The following is a 23652-nucleotide window of genomic DNA, read 5'->3' as shown; positions in this document are numbered from 1 at the left end:
TAATAACACTGTTTATCTACAACTGATCTAAAGACAGGAACCCAACCGTTTCTCATCCACGACTAAGAGACTTCTCAGCTGAAATCTTGGCAAGTGAAAACATCAATGATAGATTTGTAATTTTATTTAGAGAATGTCCATTTGTCTTTAATTTAGCTCATTTCAAGAAATAAACAGGAAATGATCTGCCAGTAGAATACCGAAAACTGCACTGGATAAAATGACTTTAATAAAGAAAGTCTAAAAATAACTGAAATACTTGCTTTCTAACTATCAACTTGAAAAGTCATTCATATTCAATAGACATTAATGACATTTTCCTAGATGTAATTGTTTTTGCAGTGTCTCCTGAGGAATTTCAGGAGAGTCATCATTCAGTCCCCTGCAGCAAAAGCAACAATTTAAGCAACAGTTTTTCTCTGACTCCAGATTTCTGATAAATAAAATTAAAATGAGACAAAGTACCCCTGTTTGGAGTGTTCTGCTGGATGATTACATGGGAATTACTAGGGTGGAAAAAAAAATCACAAAATTAAAAAGATAAATATTTAATAAGGAGGCAAAATAATTTCAGTGTCAGCATAACATTTACAGTCATATGAAAAAGTGTACACACTCGGTCACACTACCTTTGTTGATTTTCTAAATGGAAAGTTTACACATCCCCTATAGGGAACACACTTAAATGTTGCATTTTTTCCTGCTACATTTTAGTGCACAATTTCTATATTTACTGAGTTTAAAATATTGGAAAAAAAAACATTAAATGTGCCAAAACCTTTGTACTTACTACTTTTACTACTACTTTCCTCCACAATATAGTAAAATTCAGTATGTGTGCATTAAAATGTGCAGAAGTGTGTTCTCTGTAGAGGATGTGTTAACTTATTTAACTTAAATCAACACAAAATTTGACCAGGGGAGCCCAAACTACAGTATGAGCAGATACATGAAAACCAATGAGTATCGGCATCAGCCCACAATCCCATATTGGTGCATCCCTCAATTTTTTATTATTATTTTTTTTTTACATAAAATTGCATCCAGTGACAGCCTAATGGGACACACTGTTACACATCACTCCGTTTAGCTCATCTACAGCACGTGAAACCAATCTCAGCACCAGACAGACCCTCATAAAGCAGCCTGCACTTTGCAAACATGCTAAGGTGTTGCACAAGCCCTTGTGGGAAATGGAGCGCGATTCATGGAAAACCATTTCTGTAAAACACGTATTTTTCCTCATCTCTAAGGACTGTTTCACAACTGCCTTCCTCCAAAAGTCCCTCATGCTGGGAGAAAGACCATCCACTTCTGTCAAAGCTGTCTGTTTATCAAACGTAACGTCTGTGTGCTCAGATACAGCTGAAAGACCAGAAGAAGCCATACTCTTCAGGGCAAACCTTCCATTCTCCAAATATAAACACAATCAAGCGGGATTCTTCTCACTGTACACTTAATTTGGCTGGAAAAACAACTACAAAATGTGTGTCAAGATTCTGGGGCAGTGGAGAGACCTCATAAACTTCCATTTGGTAACAATTTCAGTTGGCAGGCGAAGTGGAGCGTTCATGCCCTCGTAAAGCTGATGGCACCATATCACCTTTTGCCGGGGGGCACGAGCAGATCGAGGAGTCGTAAACACAATCTGTAGGGGTTCCCTGGTTGAAATACATGGCAATACCGCCAAGCTTTCCTTAATGACTCTTGAGCCCTAAACATGTTTATGTTTAGCCTCAGCTTGTAAAAGCTGTAAATATTTTTTTGGTGGTTTGAAAACACAAACAGATAGCAGGGGGAGAAGGTGGGGGGCCCTCAGGTCAGCAGTCCTCAAGCAAGGTCCTGCCACTATTCAAAAGACAGCGCACAAACGGTTAATCTTTAGGATTTTATTAAAATACCTTGTGGAATTTACCATCAGAGGTTACCATCACAAACATGATTGTTTTCTAATAAAAAAGTAAACAAAAACAAAAGTAAAGCTTAAGAGCCTAGTTACAGGATTTTTTTTTTTCCTTTTTTTGTAGTTTTTGCAGTCTGGTGATGGGAAGGGAAAAAAGAAAAATCAATTCACAACAAAAAGAACGGTGGTGAAAGAAAGGAATAAAAAGTTCACATGTTGTAAAAATACATTTCCCAATTTCAACATTACACACAGTTCAATTAAAACATTCATCCTTTCATTGTTAGATGTCAGTGCGACAAAATTATGCCAAGAACGGAAAAACAAAAAAAGGAAAAGAGAGAAGAAAGAAAGACGTTATCGTAAGATGCGGACTCACTGCGGACAGGAGGGACTGAACTGAGAATGGTCTGGAGCTGTAGACTTTGTGCTGAAGTTTCGGGGTCGAGCGACTCGCAGACTGCTGGAGAATGAATGTGTGTGTGTGCATTTGAAACCCTGAGAGAGAAAGCGGTGGCTCCTGGATCACGGCTTCTCCTCTCTGCTACGTCCTCCTTTTACGGAACTGGAGTTCTAGCCATAGCCAGCGTGTCCTGAAAGGGTCTTTGAGAGCACCCCGACCTGAGCCCATTTCACACCTCAAAGCGAAAGCCAGTTGGGTTCTCTGGAAGTATGCGTACAGCACACAGGGCTGTGACCTTTCAGAGGAGAACGGCTAAAGAAAACTTCCTCTCTTGTATATATATTGCAGTTGTTGAACCGGGGGTGGAGGGGGGTGGGGGGTGTTGGCTGGGGGGGGGACGTCACCAAGCCAACTGTAGTCTATGACCCTGGTCCTGAAGAACCCCTGACCTGCACTGTTTTAAAGCAAATTTCCCCTGTTTAACACGACTAGTTCAACTGTAATTCGTTGCACTCAAAACAAAAGGAATCAAAAGGGTCCTTGGGAGCAATTCCATAGAAGGACCACCTTGATCAACAGAGAAAGGAGAAAACACTAAAATATCCAAGTCAAGGCTTCTTCAGGACGAAAACTGTTAACCACAGGTCTACGACATTAAGGCAATGAGGGGCTACACGATGACTACACTGGAGTGCAGACTGCAGGAGTAAGGCCCATTAAATTAGCTGCTGGGAAGGACGTTTGAGCCTGCAAGGCGAACAACAAAAGATAAAGGAGGTCTTTTTTTGAAATGTTTCCATACAACATGTCGAACACTGAACAATACAAACGGAACTAAAAGTTATACACAAGTTTAAACATATAGTGCACAGCTGATGCCAACAGATGATGCCAATGATGGCAAAATACAATTATGCTCAGAAGTCAAAAAAAAAGGTGGTAGCGTTCCAAAATATATTATATACCAAAGGACAAACTTGAACAAGAGCTAGAAACCTGGGACACGGGTAGAAAAGGGTGTTACTTCAGTCCAGGAGAGCTACAAGTCACCGAAAACTGAACATCAAAAATGTGGCAAAGAGGGAAGGGATACCAAGAAGACACCAAGTCATCCAAAAAGGTTTCCTATATTGCATCTTGTTTCTAGCTCATATGAACATGCAATACTCCACGAGAACCATTCCATTCATTCATTTGGGGGGGGGGATCATGGATTTAAAACAACTGCATTTACGTGTGGGATACAAGGCAACAAGGAACCTTAGGGGACATTTTTTAGTTTAGGCCTGACCCACATTGGAGGTTTCCAAGAAAACAAAAAAAAAAAAAACAGCATTAACAAAGTAATTCAGTCCATGATTAGGCTAAATCTGTGCCTGAAAGAGTAGCCTTAGAAGTATGCAACGGTTTAAGTCCTATTATTAGAGTTTATTTGCAAATGCACTAATCACCTAGCTTATCAGACCCCAGTCCCCACAATTAATCATACACAACTCACTGATACACATACATCCCCACAGTAAATGAATGATGCAGATTTGTGCTCATTGATTACAAATCAAAAGACAGGGAAAGCGCTAAAATTAAAGACTGAGATTCAAACTATGTCTAATCAAATTAGTGGATGTCCTATGCTAATGAGGAAAAACCAACTCGGGTGTATTGGATAAGCTGCAAACATACACGCACACCCACACACATACACTCTTCTGGGAAATAGGAAACTACCATCTAAAAATGCTGTACAAGCCCAAAAAAAACAAACAAAAAAAAACAAAAACAAATAAAAGAAAGAGAGCATACATTCAATATCTGTTACTGAGGTACTAGAAAGGTTTTCCCTTGATGCAGAACAGTATTCAGAGTTAAGAGACTCAACCTGGGGATGCGTTTCCCCCTTTGGAAAGAGACTGGTTTTGTCTGTCATCCAAACTCTCACCCTAGATTCTTCTGTGCTCCTTTCGCTGGGTACAGAGTCGGGTTTATCAGAACTGCTAAAGAAAAATAAATCAGCAGGCCAAGAGGAAAAAGGCCAACCTTGATAGGACCTGCATTAGAAAATGTGGGCTTTATAGTCTCAGGGTTTCCTTTTTAACCTGTAACTGCTGAGGAGACAGATTGTGTGGCTGCCACTGCCCTACTGCACGTCTTTGGAAGTAAGCCGAACAGACTGTTGGGGGATGGAGTGGTGCGGTCAAGCTCTGCCTACCTCCATCTCCATCTCAACAGAGCTAACAGCAAAGCTCTAACAGGGAGATGCCTTCCTTTATAGAAACTCTCCAAAAGCATAGTTCAGTGCCAGGCAATACGAAGGTGAAATCACACTTTGCTGCCACCTCCTGGTGACATCATGTATTACACAGATGCAAAGCAAAGACTGTGCAACAAGCTTGGAGGTCTTTGACCAAGAAAAGAGTGAGGAAGGCAAAAAAGAAGGACCTCGATCTTAGCATTGTGTCCAAAAACCAAAAACAAAAGATGTTTACAATGCTGCAAGAGGTTTGCATGAGCTGTATGTCAGGGCTGCACAAGATATCGTTCATCATGTGATTTTTTTGGCCTTGGCGATACTGATCTTGCAAGCAGCTGCAATTTGCAAATGAGCTTTCAACCAAATATTATCATCCTAATAAAATAGTTCAGATGAGTGTTTCTGTAGATGTTCTGATAAATGACTGCACCAAAAATCATGGTGGTCAACAAAAATAATGCAGACCAATCTTTAAACGCATTACATCAAGGGTTGAGCGATGTGTTTAATATACTTACTGCAAGGCATCATTACATGTAGCAACACCTCAGCCTTAATATGTTATGTTTTTGTCCATATTGCGCAGCCCTGTGTGCACGTTTATGTAAGAAGTCTCATCTTCACTCAACTGCCTGGCAGAGCAAGGGCAGGGCTGGCTTCCTACACAGTCATGTCATGTGAAGAGCAGGAGCAGAAAGAAAAGCCAGCAGGAAACAAAGGGGAGGGTGGACACGAATGTAACGCTGCATCGATAAAGAGAAGGCCTCGTCGCCCAGGGAGGCACAGGCAGGAAGGACACATATCAGAGAGTGAGAGGGGACAGTGAGAGCAAAAGCAGGGGGAGGGGTATTGGGAGGGTAGCTAAGCATATCATGGTGATAATGTTAGGTTTAGCAGGAAGGAAAGAAATATATCTGAAGCAAAGCAGGAGTCCATGCCTTTGAATACAGAAACAGAAAACAGAAAAAGACGTCCCCAACACGCAGGCTGTCGCTGTCTGGAAAAAGTAGTCTGTCAAAACAAAACAGCATGGAGACAAGGAACGATATGTCGTGATGTACTGCGAGTGAGTATACAGCCTTCAGCCACCTGAAGCCTGAAAATGTACTTCCATTTCCTTCCCAAGTCTTCATAAATTTAAACAGTGAAAGTAACGATATAGTCAGCGACAAACAGGTTACTGTATATCTTCCAACACAAGGTCTTTTTTTTAAGAGAATCATAAACATGGCAAGTTTAATACAAATATAATTAACAGAGCAGATTTCATACACTCCCAATAGATCAGCAACTGCGTCGTATAAAATTAAGCTCTGATTCAAAAGATGCAAAACAAGCTTGCGCTGAATATGACCCCGGCTACGGCAACTGTCCATTGCGTCGAGACCGCGCTTCACACTCAAATAGTTTACAACTGACATGGAAAACTGGATACACTGGTTATGGAAGTCAATAAAAGAGCTGTACACAAAAAGACGTCATGTTTATGATGCTCTTACATAGACCTGTGTCTCGTCCATCCATTCGTTACGGATACAGTGAAGTATATGACCGAATAAATCCCCAAGAAGCTTGGAGGTGGGGGGAGCATGCTCCCTCATTTTCTGCACTCATCCTTCAGAAAGAGAGGATGAACAGAGTTCTACAGGATGTCCTTGACGTGAAGAGAAGAGTGGAACCCAATGTGTTTGAGCTCACCAAGTGGACCGAGTTACCATTTGCCACAGGCAGTTCGTAGACGTCATGTAATTTCACCATTACGCTGTGAAAGGAGTTGCTGATGTTGGCTGTCCCTAAGAACCATGGCCAGAAAAAGAAAATTAAAAAAAATTTCACTTTGTTGTTGATGTTCAAATCTATGCTAAAGAAGGGAACTGAGAAAGATCACAAATGTATGCTGGAGTTAAAGGGGGAAAAAAAGTTTCCTGCATTCTTCACTATACTGTTAAAACAGGAAAAAAGGCAGGTAGAAGAGACACTACTCAGAAACAAACTCCAACTAGCCCAGAGTATATTCAAAAGAAGCATTAAAAAAAACAAACAAAATGGGGATTTCAAAAGCTAACAAAAAGAAACCAATTACTGAATCCTTGAGAAGAGTTATTGCTTACTGCACAAGTCGGGGGGAAAATTAGGATACAACAAGAAAAAGGGAACTTGCAGGGAAAATCGTTTTTGAGTGGGTCACTTTCTGGGCTTATACGTGTGTTCTGTTGGACTGGTTTAACCCGGGAGGGTCACATCAAAAGCAGGGCATCGTCATGGTTTCAGCCCTACAAAAAGAGAAAGGGCATCGCTGGGGCAACGATGGAATGTGTTGGGATGCTATTGGTCAGAAGGGACGTCTCTGTCAGCCTCTGCCTTCGATGGCTGCCCAGGTGAGGGGGTGTGTGGTGGGTGTGAAACTGGCGCAATGGCATGGGCCAGAGGCAGAGCCCCTGTCACCATGCCTTCTACTCCTGCCCCTGCACCAGGTAGACCACCCGGGGCCACACCAATCAGACCTGCAGGAAACCTGAGAAAGACAGGAGAGAGAGAACAGGGACGTTTGAAACTTTTTTTTAAATTAAATTTTTACAATTGTTTTAAATTCAAAACTATGTTGATCAGAAAGATCAGAAAACCGGGAACACACAACAGAGACATCTGCATTTAACAATTCCTTTGCATTCTGTACTGTGAAAGTGTGTGTGTGTGTGTGTTGGGGGGGGGGTTCTAAAAGCTAACAAGCTCCTTGTGCTTTGTGCTTTTAACACTAGTTTAGAAAATGAAATCTGTCAAATCATTATTTAGGCAAAACCTTTTCTTCATGACACTTTCATCTTCCTAAAACTGAGTGTTACAAGACAGATGCAAATTATTGGTACCTCTTTTACGTTAAAAGAAAGTCCCACTCCCGTTCACATGCACACACGTTTCTATTCTTAAACATATATCTTCAGCTTGAAAGTCAAGATTAAATTGTTGTTTTTAAATAGAAACATAAACTGTGGACATAATGTATAGCATCTAGATTCCTGCTATAGTCAAAATTTGGCACAACACACCCCGTTGTCTAAAACAACTGACCACAGCTTCAGGCTACACAGTGAAGTATAGGTGTATAATTCACAGTAAGTCATACTGTGCTCTAAACTACACTGATAAGTCTGTTTGACCTTAATGAAGACCTGGACGTGGTTTCAGTGCGTTCAAAGATTTGAGGATGTATTTATGGAAAGGAATTTGGGTGACTATTGACTTCTAGTGTTTATTATTAGTGATCTTGCCTGCCAAACTATATCTAGGGTAAGAGGAAAGTGGTGTGAAGTTTATTTTTTGTCAAATTATTCCTTTAATGAAAGCTTTAACGATACGTTTCTTGAAACATGACAAGCGCATGTTGAACCATGTCATCAGTAAGGAGTCACTGCAACCATGCTAGCACTGTACCAAGAGCCGTATACGATTTACCTGTAGGCTGTAGCTCCATTGAGTTCAGAATGCACAGTGGCAGCTTCCATAGAGGACCACTGAGAAGCTGCCATCAGATACTCCTTATTCACACAGTTCTTCAGACTGTCTGGAATACGACCTGTAGAAACAGAAAACATCAGCCAGTGGTACATATAACATCCACAGCTACTGAGCACTGTGATCATTACAAGGGCAGAGATCATTTAAGCCACAGAAGTTCCCTGACCTGTGATAGCTCTGCGTACTTCCCGTGCTGCCTCCTCCCTTGCCTCAATGGACGCCTGCTCACTGTACCAGGATGTGTGGGGGGTGCAAATCAGATTAGGGGCATCCTTCAGAGGGCCCTGAGAGAAACTGAAAAGGAACAAGGCAAGGGGTGATAAAGCACTTTGTAGCGATGGGCTAACTGGTAAAAATCTCACAAACGCACCTACTTGGACAAATTTTATAATGCACTGAGGTTTATAAGCTCTAGCAGACAAAACACCAGTAGTGGCACATTTAAAATCCTGTTTTTTTTTCCTTTTAACTAAATGTTTCACATATTATACATAAGTACATCCACTTAAGCAGGGACAATTATTCTCGTTTGGATTTTTGGCACAGTTACACCTCTGCAAAACTTATAGAACATGCAGTTCATCACTGTCCATTTCACACCAATATCCACAAAGTGTTATGAAAAGTTTACTGAGACATCATTTATCATTGTAATAATAGTCATGTAGTTTGTGCCCCCTAGTGCCCCGCATTCTAACACGCATCATTGACTTCAAGCTATAAAGTCTCCTCATCTTTTACTACCACACACAACTGGGTAAGAATTATGGACGGCTGTATATAATGTCCCACTTTTGGTTTAGATGCAGACCAATTGTTTACAAAATATTTGTGTAAATGGTCTTGCCTAGTCTGAACTTACCCAACACCAAATTTCACCATCATGTCAAAGGATAAACTGCACTAAAGAAATATGAATGACAAAAAATTAATTTCCTTTAACCGATTCTAAATCTATGGCCCCTTTTCCACTGCAGGGCCGTACGGTTTCCACATGGACACGGTTCGACATGGAACACTTAAAAACCAGGCCAGTTATGGCACGGTTAGCTAACCGTACACAGGTCCACAGAACCATTCGGTGAGATGATGTAACGGCGTAGCTGTTTGCTGATTGGTCTATGTTTACATTGGTTTTGTGCCACAACATCCTGCTGCTCTATTTCAGTTTGCTCAAATAAATGAAAGGAGTAAAATCAGTTTGCTCAAATAAATGAAAGGAGTGCACGATTTTAAATCCATCATTCAACAAACATCAAAGCTTCAACCTAAACGTTAAACGGCGCTCCCTAACCAGCTAGAAGAGAGTAGATGCTGCCAGTGTTGCTCACCACAGAACAGGTTCGATTCTGACTAACAGAAGCTTTACTGACACAAATTTAGATGATAAAGACTCATTTCTGAGGAAGTGAAGTCGTGTGGCTGATGTTAGAGGGACAGAAAGCTGAAATTAACCTCTTCTCTGGTGTCTGAAACTGGAGCCTCCTAGCTAAGCTAATGCTAGCCGGCTCTTTTCTCCTAGCCTACTTAGCTAAAGAGATCCAAACACAACAGTGCACGTTCAATTCGACTAACCGCTCTGATATCACAAGTATAATGATAAAAACTAATAATAGTGAGAGCAAAGCTGATTAAATCGGTGTTGGAGCGACAGAAAGCCGAAATCGGACCTGTTCTTTCAGAGCTTTAACCTGTAGGCTGCTAGGCTAAAGCGAGTGGACAGTGCCTCCCACTGCAGTACAGGATCGGTTCTCACGAACCAATGCTTAAAAACACCTGTTTAGAAGATAAAGACTCGAATCTGAGAGCACAAATTTGACTGACTGGTGTAGAGATGACAAAGATAAAAAACAGAACTGTTCTGTGGCACTTTGAGTTGTGCCCTGCCGGATGACGCTGATGCTAATGTAGGTATCCGGCTACAGGTAAAACCCACCACAGTACAGCCCGTTTCAGTAACAGATGCTCAAATAACACCAGTTTAGAGGATAAACAAGACGTGAGCACGCTGAGAGACCGGAGTTGCAGTGACAGACATCAAACACGTTTGTGGTGGGTTGCTATTAGCCTATTAGCAGTTAGCTGTTCATTGGTGTAGTTTTCTTGGGTATTTCCTGGATCTGATTTAGCGGTACAATAGATGGAAACAGAAACCGTAACCTTTCTCACGAGTCATTAAATTAAATTCTTTTTGAGCACTTTTGTATACGCATGCAAAAGAAAGACACATAAACAAGACTCACCTAAAGGGCTCTGTCTCGTGGACGTCCAGAGCTGCTCCCCGTATTCTTCCCTCTTTCAGTGCCTGAGCCAGAGCTTTCTCATCTACCAGCCCTCCTCGCGCAGTGTTGACCAGGAATGCACCCTGACGCATCTACAACACAAACCACAAGACGTTATCAGAGGACACCGCTGAATGAATAACCTAAAACAAACAGTCTGTGTTTAAGAAATGTGTTTGCTTCATGGTCAAATAAAGGAAACAGTGTTGTTGTATTACACTTTATGGATCCTACAAGCGAAAATCTGTCATTTTGCTGCCTAACGGTGCCCAGTCTGAGAGCAGCACCACTAAGCTACCACTCACCCACATCAAAGGGGGATGTTAAATGTTAATCCCATTCCTTAGTTTTTAATGATGAAGAATCAAGTCTTAAATGTGTATAATTTTTTATGCATGTGTCCGTTTATAGAGGTGTACAGTAAACTGTTTAGGATTTGAAATGATTTTCTAAACTTTGGGCTTATAATTTAATGAGTTTTTTTTAGCCAGACACCTTTTCTGGTCTCAAAAAGAGGATGTGTCTTAGAAAATGAGGTTGAATGGTCACCGCAGATACTATACTGCAACTGGCACAAAAGTGCTGTGCTTGTTTATAACATGTCTGTGGCATGGCATGAAGTTCTTCATGCAGTTGGGGATGAGTGTGCAACTCATTTGATGCTTAGGTCATTGATTGAGTAGCATGAGTGTTACCTGTTTGATGGTGAAGTCGTTGATGAGGTGGTGGTTGTGTTCGTTCAGGCTGCAGTGGAGGGACACACAGTCTGAGTGGATAAGCAGGTCCTGCAGGGTGGCCATTCGCTGGAGCCCAAGCGACCTCTCTACACCCTCAGGCAGGTATGGGTCATAAAAGATGACTCCAAAACCAAAGGCTTTTGCCCTCAAAGCCACTGCCTGGCCCACACGCCCTGCAAGACAGAGATCCATGTCAAAGACCAAGCTGATCTACCGTCTACTCCCTATATCTCCTTGCCTCTTGTGCAGTGCTGGGTAATTTCACTTCTTTACAAAGGCTACTGCTTTCTATCACATAATATTTAAATGGTAACTGTTCCAAGGAAACAGTAGTTTTGCCATTTGCCTTCTTCCCATTCAATTAAGAATGTGCCCATTACAAGAATATGAAATATTTAGAGCATCGTTCCTTTGCTCGTTCACCAATCACTGACTGCTCATTCTGATATCGGTTTAGAAACCATTTAAACTGTAATACATAATGTAGCACGATTATTAAAGGCTCACCAAGACCAATAATGCCCAACGTCTCTCCTCGAATGCGGGCAGCTCCACCAGCCACCTCCCTGATCTGCTCTACACTGGTGGCTCGAGTGCCCTCCCGCAAGGCCTGGTGCATCCAGGTGACCCGGCGGTACAGGTTCAAGATCAGACACATGGAAGTGTCTGCCGTCTCTTCTACAGATGCAGCTGGCACATTACACACTGCTATACCTATTTATACAGGAAAATATAAGGGAAACAATACAACACCATCACTAAAAAGTATCATCTTTGTAAAATGTCTGATCCTAATATACTTATTTTGACTTGAAAATAAAATATCAAAGTATTAGGTTAAAGAGGGTTTCAAATTCAAACATTTTAAATAAAAAAAAATAATAATAAATAAAAGCTCCACAAACTTATAAAAGCAGATAAGCTAAAATACAATAAACACAAGCTACAATATAACTTGCCAGAATGTAAATATTTTGTCTCACTCCGAGCCCGTTTGCTCAACCTGCACAGAAGATGCTAAAACAGAACTCACCAAGCTCTGCTGCAGCTTTGACATCTACGTTGTCAAAGCCGCTGCCGATTCGCACAATGACCCTAAGCCCTTTAAACTTTTCAAGGTCATCTCGTGAGAGTGTGATGGTGTGGTACAGCAGTGCAGCCACAGCCTCGTTAAGAACCTGGAAACAAGATAACCTGATCATTTTCATGACCTGCATCACGCCAATTAGTTTTTCCTAACGATTTTGTAAATGAGTGAGAATGGACAAATGCACCAGAAAGACAACAGTGCCACATTTAAAAACAATGAACAACTACGAGCACCATAATTTGCACTAATACATAAATAAAAATAACTAAATAAATATATAAATAATAAAGAATGACATAATGGGCTGACATCTTTATTATACATGCTGCTAATAAATGTTTTAGCATTACTTAAGATACATATATACTCAGAAAAGTGTGATATCATGATGTAATTTACTGCAATAACACGTATCGCTGCTGTTGGAACAAAACCTTGTATCTCCATTTTTGACATTTTTTCAGTTTGACATAATTTGAAAATACCTGCTGCACTTCAAATTGTGTGTACATTTCATGATGAATGGACCAAAAGAAATGGCCCAAAATTACTTGGTAGAAATTCTGGTTCCATTGATGTACATTAAAAGTAGAGTGGGTTTTTTCCTTCTCCCATAAAAAAGATTTCATTTTGGAGATACGAGGTTTCTTCCGACAGCAGCGATATGATATATTATGGCAAATGACAATTTAGATTACCTTTTCATGGATCTCCTGAGTGGACTGCGCATCACAGAACGCGACTGTGGCCACATCCTTCAGGATGGGCATCTCCACCGTGCAGTCGCGGCCATCCAGCAACGCCACCAGTGGGCGGGGGTGCATGGGCCCATTAAGGATAGGAGGGCGAATGCCTGCAGGAGAACAGGAAAGTTTAAAGGCAGCCCAGTCTACGAACATTTCATTATAAAATGTACCAAGATGCATCACATGTACAAAATGTATGTCAGCCATTCAAACATTAGCCGGCTGACAAAGAAACTGCCCATAAGGTCAATCACATTTAAACCCTATTAGCCTGATTTGTGCTTTAACCACCAGTCAATCTCTGCATTCTGAAAGGCCAAACTAACTCAACCATTTCCACCAGCTAGTCAGGCCAGTCACAGTGTCGAATGATCCATAATTTCAGTGCAGTTCTCATATGAGGATGTGGCTTAACAAACCTGACTAGGTTGTTAACAGCACAGAATCACAGGTCAGGAAGAGTCCTGGGTGGAATCCCTTTTTTAATTAAGCATGTAAAGTCAAGAGTTAGATCAGTCAAATCGATTACAGGCCACATGACTTATTTATCAGAAACAGCTCAGTGCACTGAGAGGTGGGGATTATATGATACTGGCACTCCCCAGTGGGACTGGACCAGCGCCATAAAATATCTCCGACTGGTACAACAAAGAATGACCTCTTACAAGCCACATTTACATGGGCTATCCAGCAGTTTTCACAAAGGGAGACTCGAGGTTTGCTATATGAATGCCCCATTATATTAACGCATTCCTAATTTTGGTTTTGTTAATGGGCAAGAACGCCATAATAAGAGTCCTCAAACACGCCTAAAGCTTCTTTCACATACCACTGAGAGTTACTCTAGATGAAAGGGTCTGCTAAACATGTAAATCTTTACAATATCTCATGTCTGATTTAGCTTTGTCACAGCTATGTATTACAGTGAGAACTTATTTAAAAACAAGAAAAAGCATTATCAGCCATCGGCATCAACATCGTCCACAGGGTGTTAATCGTCAGTTCTCGTATCGGCTCAGAGACTCTGTATCGTTGCACCACTAGTAAACAAAGGCATATCCCATGTCACGTCCACCCACTAGCATAAGCAGACACAGACACATACACAGAGAATCGCAATACTGCTGGCCTCTGTCCATCTCTGACCCCCCCACCCCCTCCCAAAGCAGACTAGACAGATGAAGGGGTCGGGGGGACTAAGGAGAAGAAGGGGGTGGACAGAGGGAGCAGGAGGTGGAGAGAGTGGGGGGCAGGGAATCTTAAAATGACTCATGATGACCTAAATCCTGCAGTATATCTGTAGACAACTCTCTCTGACCCCCAACCCTGACAACTCTGCATTAATTCACGTCTCAATCGCATATTTACAGTAGCTTGCTGTTTTCTAAACACAATGACCTTGAATATTGCTGATGAGTGTGGTTGGCAGTGTATTCTACGGTCTAGCAGCTTCCATTTGAACAGCAAGATGTAACTGAAATGCCACTAGCGCTGCGTGGTAGTGACAGAAATCAAAACCACAATATTTTTCAAATATATCAGAATCAGATAATGTTTAATGTAATAAACCCATGTCCTGAGTACTGGTAGTCTACGAAAAAAAATAGTGATGAATGAACTGCTTGGGTGCTGCTATTTAACACGGATATTATGCTTGTTATCCAAGAACACCAGTAATACAGAAATAAAAAATATGATATTATATATATATAAAATCACTGTATGACACTAATATCAGTACTGTGGTATTAAAAATACATTTTTCAGATCTAAATATGATGGATGTGGATCATCTTGATCCTAAATCTCCCTCCCTATTAAAGAATGGGCTGCTTATTAACATACGTTTTTGCCACCACTGATGTTTGACCCATCTATTTTGCTAAAGCAAGCTTCTTGGGAATTCTGACAAGACACATGAGCTCATGTGGATGCCTGGAGGGAAATGCTGCACTCTTATCTTCAGCAGCAAAAATAGCACTGAAGTTACATATCAACTGCTATTAGATTAGAGCAAACTCTGAGCAACCTGCCAAAAGCCACAACACAACAGTCAGCAGGATTTTCCACACAGAGCAAACTGCATGGAAGTCAGCCAGAAACAAGCCTAATCATTATTATTATTAGGTAAGCTGATGCTCACTAAGAGCCTCATTCCAAATAAACTCATCACAGTGATTACATGATAGAGATGGGTTTACCTGCGTTATATTAAAGAATACATATAATTAAGACAATTTCATAGCAGATAAAAGCTCCCAAATTGAGCTGCCCTCTGTTCCTAACTGTGTGGGCGTGTCAGAACACAAAATGAATGACAGCAGCATCTCCCAGGCAACATACACAGAGGCAGTGGTGAGCGACGTCGTCAACTGCTGTTGTTCAGCCCTACATGTTTGAAGCTTACCTGCAGAAACATAGACCACTGTGCTCTTCCAGACAGCTCTCTGAATGGTGAGTAAAAAGTGCAAAACGGAGAACAAGCTGCCTAATGTTGAAGATCTCATGCTTTCATTGTATAATATGTACATCACAGACATGTATTCAATTTTAACCGCTCAGCACTGACATTTTGTCTGTAATCTATAGCAATCTAACTGTTGGGCTGTGCTCGTGACACTGAGGTCATACAAGCTCCTATTATGAGTCGACATGATCATATTTGTGCACACGGCGGAAAATTTCTCAGGTGCCTGATTGTGCGGCAAGCCTGTAAAGAACAACTGCAGATAAAGATCGTGAGTCTTAATGTTAAGAGGAGCAGCTAATATTAAGTTAAGGTGGAACTCTATCGTGCTCTTGTAAATTATGCTAAATTATCCGGCTATTATCGATTAACAAGTGGCTAAAGCAAGTAGGAAGTAGCATCTATCTATGATACAAACAACTGTGTTATAAACCCTCATAAGCACTGTTAAATTTACAAATGCTTAAATAACCTACCTACGAGTTTTGGCTGGGACTCAGAGCAGCAGCAGAGCAGTTACTTTATGTGATGGAGAGGATAGCAAGTAGCATACATCTTGCTATGTATTTGTACATTTACATATTGCTAACTCTTGAGTGCTACTTTGGCAGATTTGAAGTCGCCTGTGCCAAATTTAGCCCCGTTCAAGCCAAATCAAACAGAAGAAACAGGCAAAAGAGTCATTTTTAAAAATCTCTCAGCAGAAAAGACAAACAGCACTCTTTCTCTGCAAGTTCAACAGAAGAAATTCATGAAAATGAGCTGACCGGGGCTTTAAAAAACAAAGACAAACAGGGAGGCACAACATCAGAATCATTGGCAGATCAGTATCAGTGGATAATTGCTTAAAAAGATTACCAGGATTGGGCAGATTTGACAGATACTTCAGATCGATATTGGTATCTGAATTGGCATCGGCACACATCTACACGAAACATCGGAATCCCATCGGAACCCATCTTTCATGTCTGTGCATCCCAAATAAAAACAAAACAAAAAAAAAAAAATTCACAACTAGCACAGAAAAAAACATTAGCATACTGTTCTAAAACTGTATATTCATACACAAAATTAGAAGCAGAAATGGGCAACAATTACGATCCAAAAATCAACACACATGCACGCACTTCCCAAATTCAACAGCAGCGCCCTTTCAGCCCCACACTGACAGGTGCCCACTCGGCTGCCGGCTGGAGACTTTTTGGAGAGCGGAGGGTGTTTACCTAAGAACACTTGGCTCAATTTCACTCTCACTGACACACACTGAGCGGCGCACCACGATAAAGCACTATAACATAAATATTTGCACCTATTCCTCTTTGATGCCTTTTCAGAGCACATACGGTGAAGCAGTGAAGCCGGGCTATTTAACGAAAGAAAATATATGTTATGCTAGGCTCCATTTATAGAGCAGCCTGAACGCTAAGGGAGGGGAGAAAGCTGGAGCAGAAAGAAAAACATTAATCATAAAGCTCTCATGTGAACAATGCAAATGCTTATTCCTCCGAGGTCATGGAGGGAGTAGAGCTCGGTGGCAGCAGCGAGCGCAGATGCTATGTGTTGAGCCCGCGCCAGCGTGTATGAAAAAGAGAGAGCGCCGCAGAGGAGGCATGGCCGTGCGAACAATGCCATTCATTCACAGCTCATTCCTCCTCCTCGCTTCCACCACCCCCCCGTTCCAAAACCTCCTTGTGTCCCACTCTCTGCATTCCCCACCCCTCCACCTCGCTTTCTTACCATGCTGCTGCTACAGGAGGGACACTCGCACACAAGAGAAAGAGGGGGGGAGGGGTGTGGTGATAATACAGCAGCACCACACCCTACCTCCTGCCTGCCAGACACAAATACAAACACGCTTGCTCAACACTACAGACCACAAGGACGTACACAGAAAGACGTATGCTGTCAAAAAGGAAATTACGACCACTGGAGACACCACACCCATCCCACAGCACTCCCAGCCTTTAAGCCTTACACACTAATAACACGTACACAAACACACACATCCTTGCCTTGCATCGTGAAGCGTGCACGCCTGTCTTCTCTCTCTCTCCTCTCTCCCTTTATCGCTCTCTATCACTCTCTCTCCACCCTTCACAATCAGCGTCAGCCTAATTTTTTTTTTTTTTACCCAGCAGGCATCCAGCTGTCATCCACACCCGGCTCCTCCCCCACACTGCCTCCAATCAACAAGCCCAGGCATTCAATTCCGGCCAACCAGCACTAACCTCATTAGCATAGGCAAGGAGCACTACTACAGGCAGTTGGGCAGTTGTTGTTTTTTAAAGAGACAGCAGCTTGATACGTGTCCACTACAGACGCCCCCATTATTCTCACTAATAACGAAGCAATGCCAAGACGCTGCCTCATTCTGAGGGTTTAACCAACATGTTAAGATCAATGCTCTTTAACGTTGAGAAGGACGGTGAAGAAAGATTTCCCAGCTACTCTTATTTTATCCAAAACACGTTTTTCTTCAAATATCACACTTTTGTCCAGTTAACACATGTAGACATTGATGCGCTAATTAATATTATAACATATAGCGCTTATAACATTTATAAATACATTCAAGTAAACACAGTTAATCATTACGCTTAACATATGACTACTAGGACACAGTTTGAGGATATATGACGAAGATATGACGAATATGCATCAATACTTCAAGACACTTTCACTGTACATGATATGTATCACAATATTTGTTTTTTTCCCCCCAGAGGTTTGATTAGTTAGAGAAGACAAAAGAACCAGTAGTGCCAAATTTGATAAAATATCAAAAACTATGAATACAATGATTTTTACATGGAATGACTGCACTTAATTAAAACAAACAAGCTTAGTGCTGTTTTTGTAATGAAGCATGCAGTTGGTCAGTGTTCTTCAACTACTGATACCCACAGTATACACAAAAAAGCATATTGCGGCAAAATGTATTGCTAAATATTGTCATATTGCTCATCCATGGGATACATACATCCATCAGTATTGACCGTGCCCGCTGCACCTGCTCTCCAATTAATCTCAACACATTTCACTTTTCAGTTTTGGGCAATACAGCCATCAAATTAATCAATATCATATCTGCAGATGTAACGCACTAAGAATTTATACACTTTAAATAAACAGGACTTGAGCTGTACAAGACGTCTAACAACTGAAAAAACACTGCTGTGATCGAGTGACAAAGTGAATGGGTGCATTTAGTGTAATGCAAACTCTGTAGAGCTTCTGTGCACAAGCGCCATTCTGGGGAAACAATGAACTGAAGAGAGGCTCTAAAAAAGTACTTGCATTACTTGCTGGGGATGTATCATCATTATGTTTTCCACCCAATTATGATTTCTTGGGCTGAGTTTTAATTGAGGGGACAGGGGTTCTATGAAGGAGCACTACTTTGCACGAAGGACAATATAAAATGCTATCTCTTTGGGATGTTCAGATACCATACATTTAATAATACAGATTGTAGAACAGCAAAAACTTTTTAAAATGGCTATATCCTTGTCCTAGGTTCTTTCTATTTTCAAAGAGAGCAAACAAATTTGCATTCAACTGCAGTCATAAAAAAACATTTCCGAAAAAAATAAGCTCAAAAGCGCCTATTAAACCCCCCCGACACTGCTTTTAAAAGTTGAAGTGCAGTGAGCAGTTGCTGGATATGCTTTAAATACTGCCTGAATTAAAATAAAAAGGGGAAAAAAAATGTTCATCGTCCTATCATGACATCTTTATATGCAATGACGACAATCAGGCATGAAACTGTTCAGAAAACTGTAAAACTGTTTACCGGCTGCCCCCCTCAGTAGGAATTCCCCAAATTTTTTGTTAAATAATCAAACCAGTATGTATCTATATGATGCATATCACAGTTTTTCCAATTTCTTCTGGGTTATTCTGAAACGAGAACCACTAGCTAACACAACTGGACATTTGTGGGTACAAATGGCGTCAGTCAAAACATTTTCTCAACATTTCTGAGAACGTTACATTATATTTCACTCCAAGGGCACGACTTTTTTTGATTCGAGTCTTTGTGCAGAACTTGAGCTGAAATCAAGTCTACTATTAGAGGACGCCATACTGAGGGATCCATAAATAACTGAAGTACCACATTTAGGCCCACATTGTTCCTGCCGCCTTTAGCAGCACTGGGCGAGAGCCCCTCTAAGAGCTGCCAGCCGTCAGGCTGTCTACCCCGCCCCTGCAGCCGACAGGAAGGAGCAGAGATAAGAAAGAATAGAGCTCTGCTTGTGTCACAGTCTGAATTCACTCTTTACCTGATCACAGACACTCGCTAAACACATTTACACAATAATCGGATCATGCGGTCAATATTATATCGACAAAGCACACTGTAACTAATGCTACAATAAAACATCACAAGGTAATACTTGATAAACATATTTTAAAAAGTTATTAATAAAGTGAAAAGCATTAAAGCTGGTTCACTTTACAGTACATTATTATTCATACTTGTTTGAAGGCCTAAGGCACAGCCTTCTAGCGCTTCCTAGGCGAACGTAACGCCAGTGGAGACTAATACAAATAGACCCACTAGGAACAAACTAACACAATGCTGTGAAATATAAAAGTTTTTGGATGTAGGTAGCAATTTGGAACCACACCCCCCGCCCCATGCATTTTATTGACTCAGCAAAAAGAGCATAAGCTGAAAGAGGTTCCTCGAATGACAGCCATCGTAATGAAACTAACAATAGAATCTAGATGACATGCACAGCTGATCAGTTCAGCAGTGATAGGAAAAATATATAGACAAAATGTTACTTTAAAACAGTTTCTACCCTACACACATATTAGCATCTCTAAGCAGCTTATTATATACCTAGGACCAAATATTACAAGGGTGAAGATGCATTCTGACTATGTATGTAAAATGTAAGAGAGTTAATGAATTAATACTTAGTTAATAGTGGATAATAAAAAAGCCTTAAGCCAACAGCTGATATTCGGCTGTTATTAATGGATCCTTTCTGCACCAAACACAGCCGTGCATTTCAAAGCATGTTTTATTATTCAAAAAACAGCCAAGGGAAATCTTTTGGTCACTGGGTGTTAAAACAGTAGGTTTTACGTGTTAGATAAGGGTTGAGTTAAGACTGAATTAAAACGTGTTGGCTAATTAGCTCATCTTAAAGCTCAGCTTCCGTTACTCGAGTCTTACCCAAGTCTTCTCGTGTCAGATAAGACTTGAGTAACATAGGCTGCACTTTAAGATGAGCTAATTAGCCAACACTTATAATGCACCAGTAGACTGAATTACAACTTAAGTGTTTCACTAAGTTGTTGGTCTGTTTTCTCTCTGATAGTGCCGTGCAACAAATACCTGAATATTGATTTAGTATGAGATGCTAGAATGGTTAATAGGGTACTGTAATTTCTGCACACATCCAGAGTGAATTCACCTCCAATTGCTTATAAACAAGTGAGAACAGAAGGAAATTCCAATAAATTCCATAATTTTAATTATTTCAAACTCTTAAGCCTTACTAAATAAAAACTGCCATGAATGTTTATCCTACGTCTGCTTTTTGCTCTTAAACAAGATCCCATACGACTTTTCCGCTGCATGTGTATGGTGGTTGACAACGAACACATCCTAACACTTAGAGGAAGGTGATAACATTACAAACCTAAATTAAAACCCAGCTTTAGCTTTATGTGTAATGAGTTATTCTCACCTTCACAGATGCGATCCAGTCTCTGTCGCTTGACTTTGTGTTTGTCCATTAGAGCCATCGAATGGCAGCTCTTCTCAAAGACCAGCTAAGGCCACAACAGGAGAAAGAAAAAGAGCACAGAACAAAGTCCGGTCCTGTCCACACCAGGAGAGAAATCACTCAAATCCTCCAGTGACCTGCAATCATATGCACAAGAAGAGTGTTTAATAAACAGGTTTTCAACAGGTCTGCAAAATTGCTGCACATAAACTACGGAAACCAAGGATTATTAAAAGTTTATCTTACGGTGAGTAAAAGGTATAAAGCTAAACACCAGAACACAGCACTACTTGATGTGATACAAGTCAGTCTCACCTGAGGTACAATTCAGTGAACACCTTTGCCACCTTCCTTCCAATAGTGACTGTTTAAAAGAAAAACCTATTAACACCACATAAGAAACAAAAGTGTAGTACTCAACAATATTAATACATCAAAAGTCTGGTACTGATCAAACACAGCTACCCAACAAGAAATGGAAAAGGAAACCACCACTAGTATTTGGCAATACTCCCAGTTCAAAAGACCACAAGAGCTTAAAGACGGACTCCAACATTTCTGCATAATCAAACAGGTAACAAAATCATGTCAATAAAATCATTCAGAGTGGTTTGGTGTGAGCTGCTTTCTTCTGGCGAAACCAACCGATTCAGAATTGTTCACAGTGGTGGTGATAGGAACCAGACGTCTAAGGTGTTTTGGTCTAAAACAAGTTTTAATCAATTTATTTCAAACCATTCATGGTAAAGAGATACATGAAGGGAGTTTCATGGCAAAACAGTCCCCAAAGAAAAAAAATGTTTCAGATTGACCATTATTTTACCACCATCAGCACTACATAAACAAACTGAGAAGACTCGTGTAGGTTCACTGGTGGTTTGGACAGTAAATAAAATGGCTATATTTGTGTTGTAGACATCGTGACTTTGACCCTGGTTCCTATCACCACCACTGTAAAGAAATCGGAGCCGGTAAGTTTCTCAATAAATAAACCTTTCCACATCAAACCACTCTGAATGACTCTTTATCTCTCTACCGCTGAATTATGCAGAAATTTTGAAAAATCAGTGGAATTCCCCTTTAAAAATTAACTCGCTTAAACTATGAAAAAAACCTATGAACCAAAAAAATGTGCTGAAAGCCTATTAGCGTGCGTACAGTCCGGTATGTGTAGAAGTGTAGAGTGATACAGCATTAACTCCTAATCTGCATGGAGTTGTACTGTTATAGTGAAGTATTCTTATAAACACAGCCAACGTCTTTCTTTAACGTTGCATCTTCTGGCCTTTCCGAGAGTGTTTATACATATCTGATAATAAATAAAAGGCAGGAATGTCGTCTAAATCAGCCACCTACACTTTTACGGGAACGAAAAAGCTTCAAATTAAAAGTTAAGGCAAGCTTTGAGCGTTAGCTAACTTAGCTTTGCTATCAGCTGCCTGCTAACGTTACCGCAGCCGTTGTATGAAAAATCGCACATTCTTACAAACAGCTGCGAAAAACACATTGAGTTTCACTTAATTCGGAAAAAGCCTACATTTCCCTGGACGTTTAAAGCTCCACTTCGCACTTATGACTGTCCGAAGCAAGTTAGGCTATGCGAAAAACAAAAAAAATAATCCAAGTAGCCAGTTTGAGGTTTGTTAGCTCCGCCAAACTTCTCGGCAACTCGGGTAAGTTAGCTAGCTTAGCTTAGCTTAGCTTAGCCGCCTCGCAGTCACTCACACAGCTAAAGCTAACAGTTCAAACGCGCACAAACTCGAGTTGTAGAGAAAAGCCCGACATCCACACACAGAGACCGCGACCACCCTATGTTTTAAACCCACATCGCTTATTTATCATACTTTTTGATAACGTTGCCTTCTTCGGAGAGGCGGTGTGCCGAAGCCCACTGCTCCGCGCTAGCATGCTATGCTAACCTACGTGTGCTACAAAACAGCAAGAAAAGCTGTTTTACACCCGGGGCCGTTCAGTGGCCAGCAAGCTGATAGTAATCCAAGTGATGGCTTTGCTGTGTGTAGTTAGAGAAGCGATGGGGCTGAAAGAAACGAAAGTTGCAGAAAAATAGCTAACCCACCCAAAATAAGCGTCCTGAAGAGGTTAGCTACGGGTCAGTGTGGTGAGAGGAGGTGAACCAGCGCTGCCCCGCTACCGCTCGCCATAAAATCCGCATAAAAGGCAGATAGGAGTGGAGGCCTGAAAGAGACGAGCCTTAGAAAAGAGAGAAGACCTGAAGGGAGAACAGCACAGCGTCTCCCAACGGCTGTATGAGGAAGGGCAGGAGCACGAAGGTTACTGACTCCTCTTTTTTTCAGGGAGTAATTTAATTTCAGAAAGGCACGGAATGGACACGGCATACAGTGTGGAAGACCAACGAAGCCAAGCAGAGGAAGGTTATCTGTTTCTGGTAACGTTAGTAGTGTCAAAAATATTGAGTATCACAGTTGTACGACTTGTTTTATGAACATTTTAAATTATTTTGACGAAATAATGACTTACTATCTAAAAATATT

The 23652-nt window shown here is 41.0% G+C and overlaps 1 protein-coding gene across 2 annotated transcripts; it reads right to left on the bottom strand.

The window, feature by feature from the left end:
- Nucleotides 1-1869: 1869 nt before the first annotated feature.
- Nucleotides 1870-23365, bottom strand: LOC118807048 (C-terminal binding protein 1). 2 transcript variants are annotated; one of them, XM_036568832.1, is made up of 11 exons: nt 23217-23365; nt 21455-21503; nt 21101-21276; nt 12881-13035; nt 12126-12270; nt 11600-11806; nt 11051-11265; nt 10317-10447; nt 8240-8367; nt 8011-8131; nt 1870-7072 (listed from the first exon to the last, which is right to left on the bottom strand). In XM_036568832.1, exons 3-11 carry the CDS (start codon nt 21156-21158, stop codon nt 6883-6885), a joined length of 1350 nt encoding a protein of 449 aa, XP_036424725.1. In that variant the 5' UTR covers nt 21159-21276; nt 21455-21503; nt 23217-23365; the 3' UTR covers nt 1870-6882. The 2 variants fall into 2 exon arrangements, with proteins under 2 accessions (XP_036424725.1, XP_036424726.1); XM_036568833.1 differs by lacking the exons at nt 21101-21276; nt 21455-21503; nt 23217-23365 and adding an exon at nt 17408-17492.
- Between the last annotated feature and the right edge of the window lie 287 nt (nt 23366-23652).

The sequence above is a fragment of the Colossoma macropomum genome, unplaced genomic scaffold, assembly GCF_904425465.1.
Source record: "Colossoma macropomum unplaced genomic scaffold, Colossoma_macropomum, whole genome shotgun sequence".
NCBI lineage: Eukaryota > Metazoa > Chordata > Actinopteri > Characiformes > Serrasalmidae > Colossoma > Colossoma macropomum.
The sequence above is the reverse complement of the archived record's forward strand: the minus strand, read 5'-3'. Positions and strand labels throughout refer to the sequence as shown.

Excerpts from the sequence above, each read along its gene's own strand:
- LOC118807048 (XM_036568832.1), bottom strand. The coding sequence starts at position 21,158 with ATGGCTCTAATGGACAAACACAAAGTCAAGCGACAGAGACTGGATCGC. Across the intron at positions 12,271-12,880 it reads CTCAGGAGATCCATGAAAAG|GTTCTTAACGAGGCTGTGGC; the intron begins GTAATCTAAATT and ends TCTTGTTTCCAG. Across the intron at positions 10,448-11,050 it reads ACGACTTCACCATCAAACAG|ATGCGTCAGGGTGCATTCCT; the intron begins GTAACACTCATG and ends TTTGTGTTGTAG.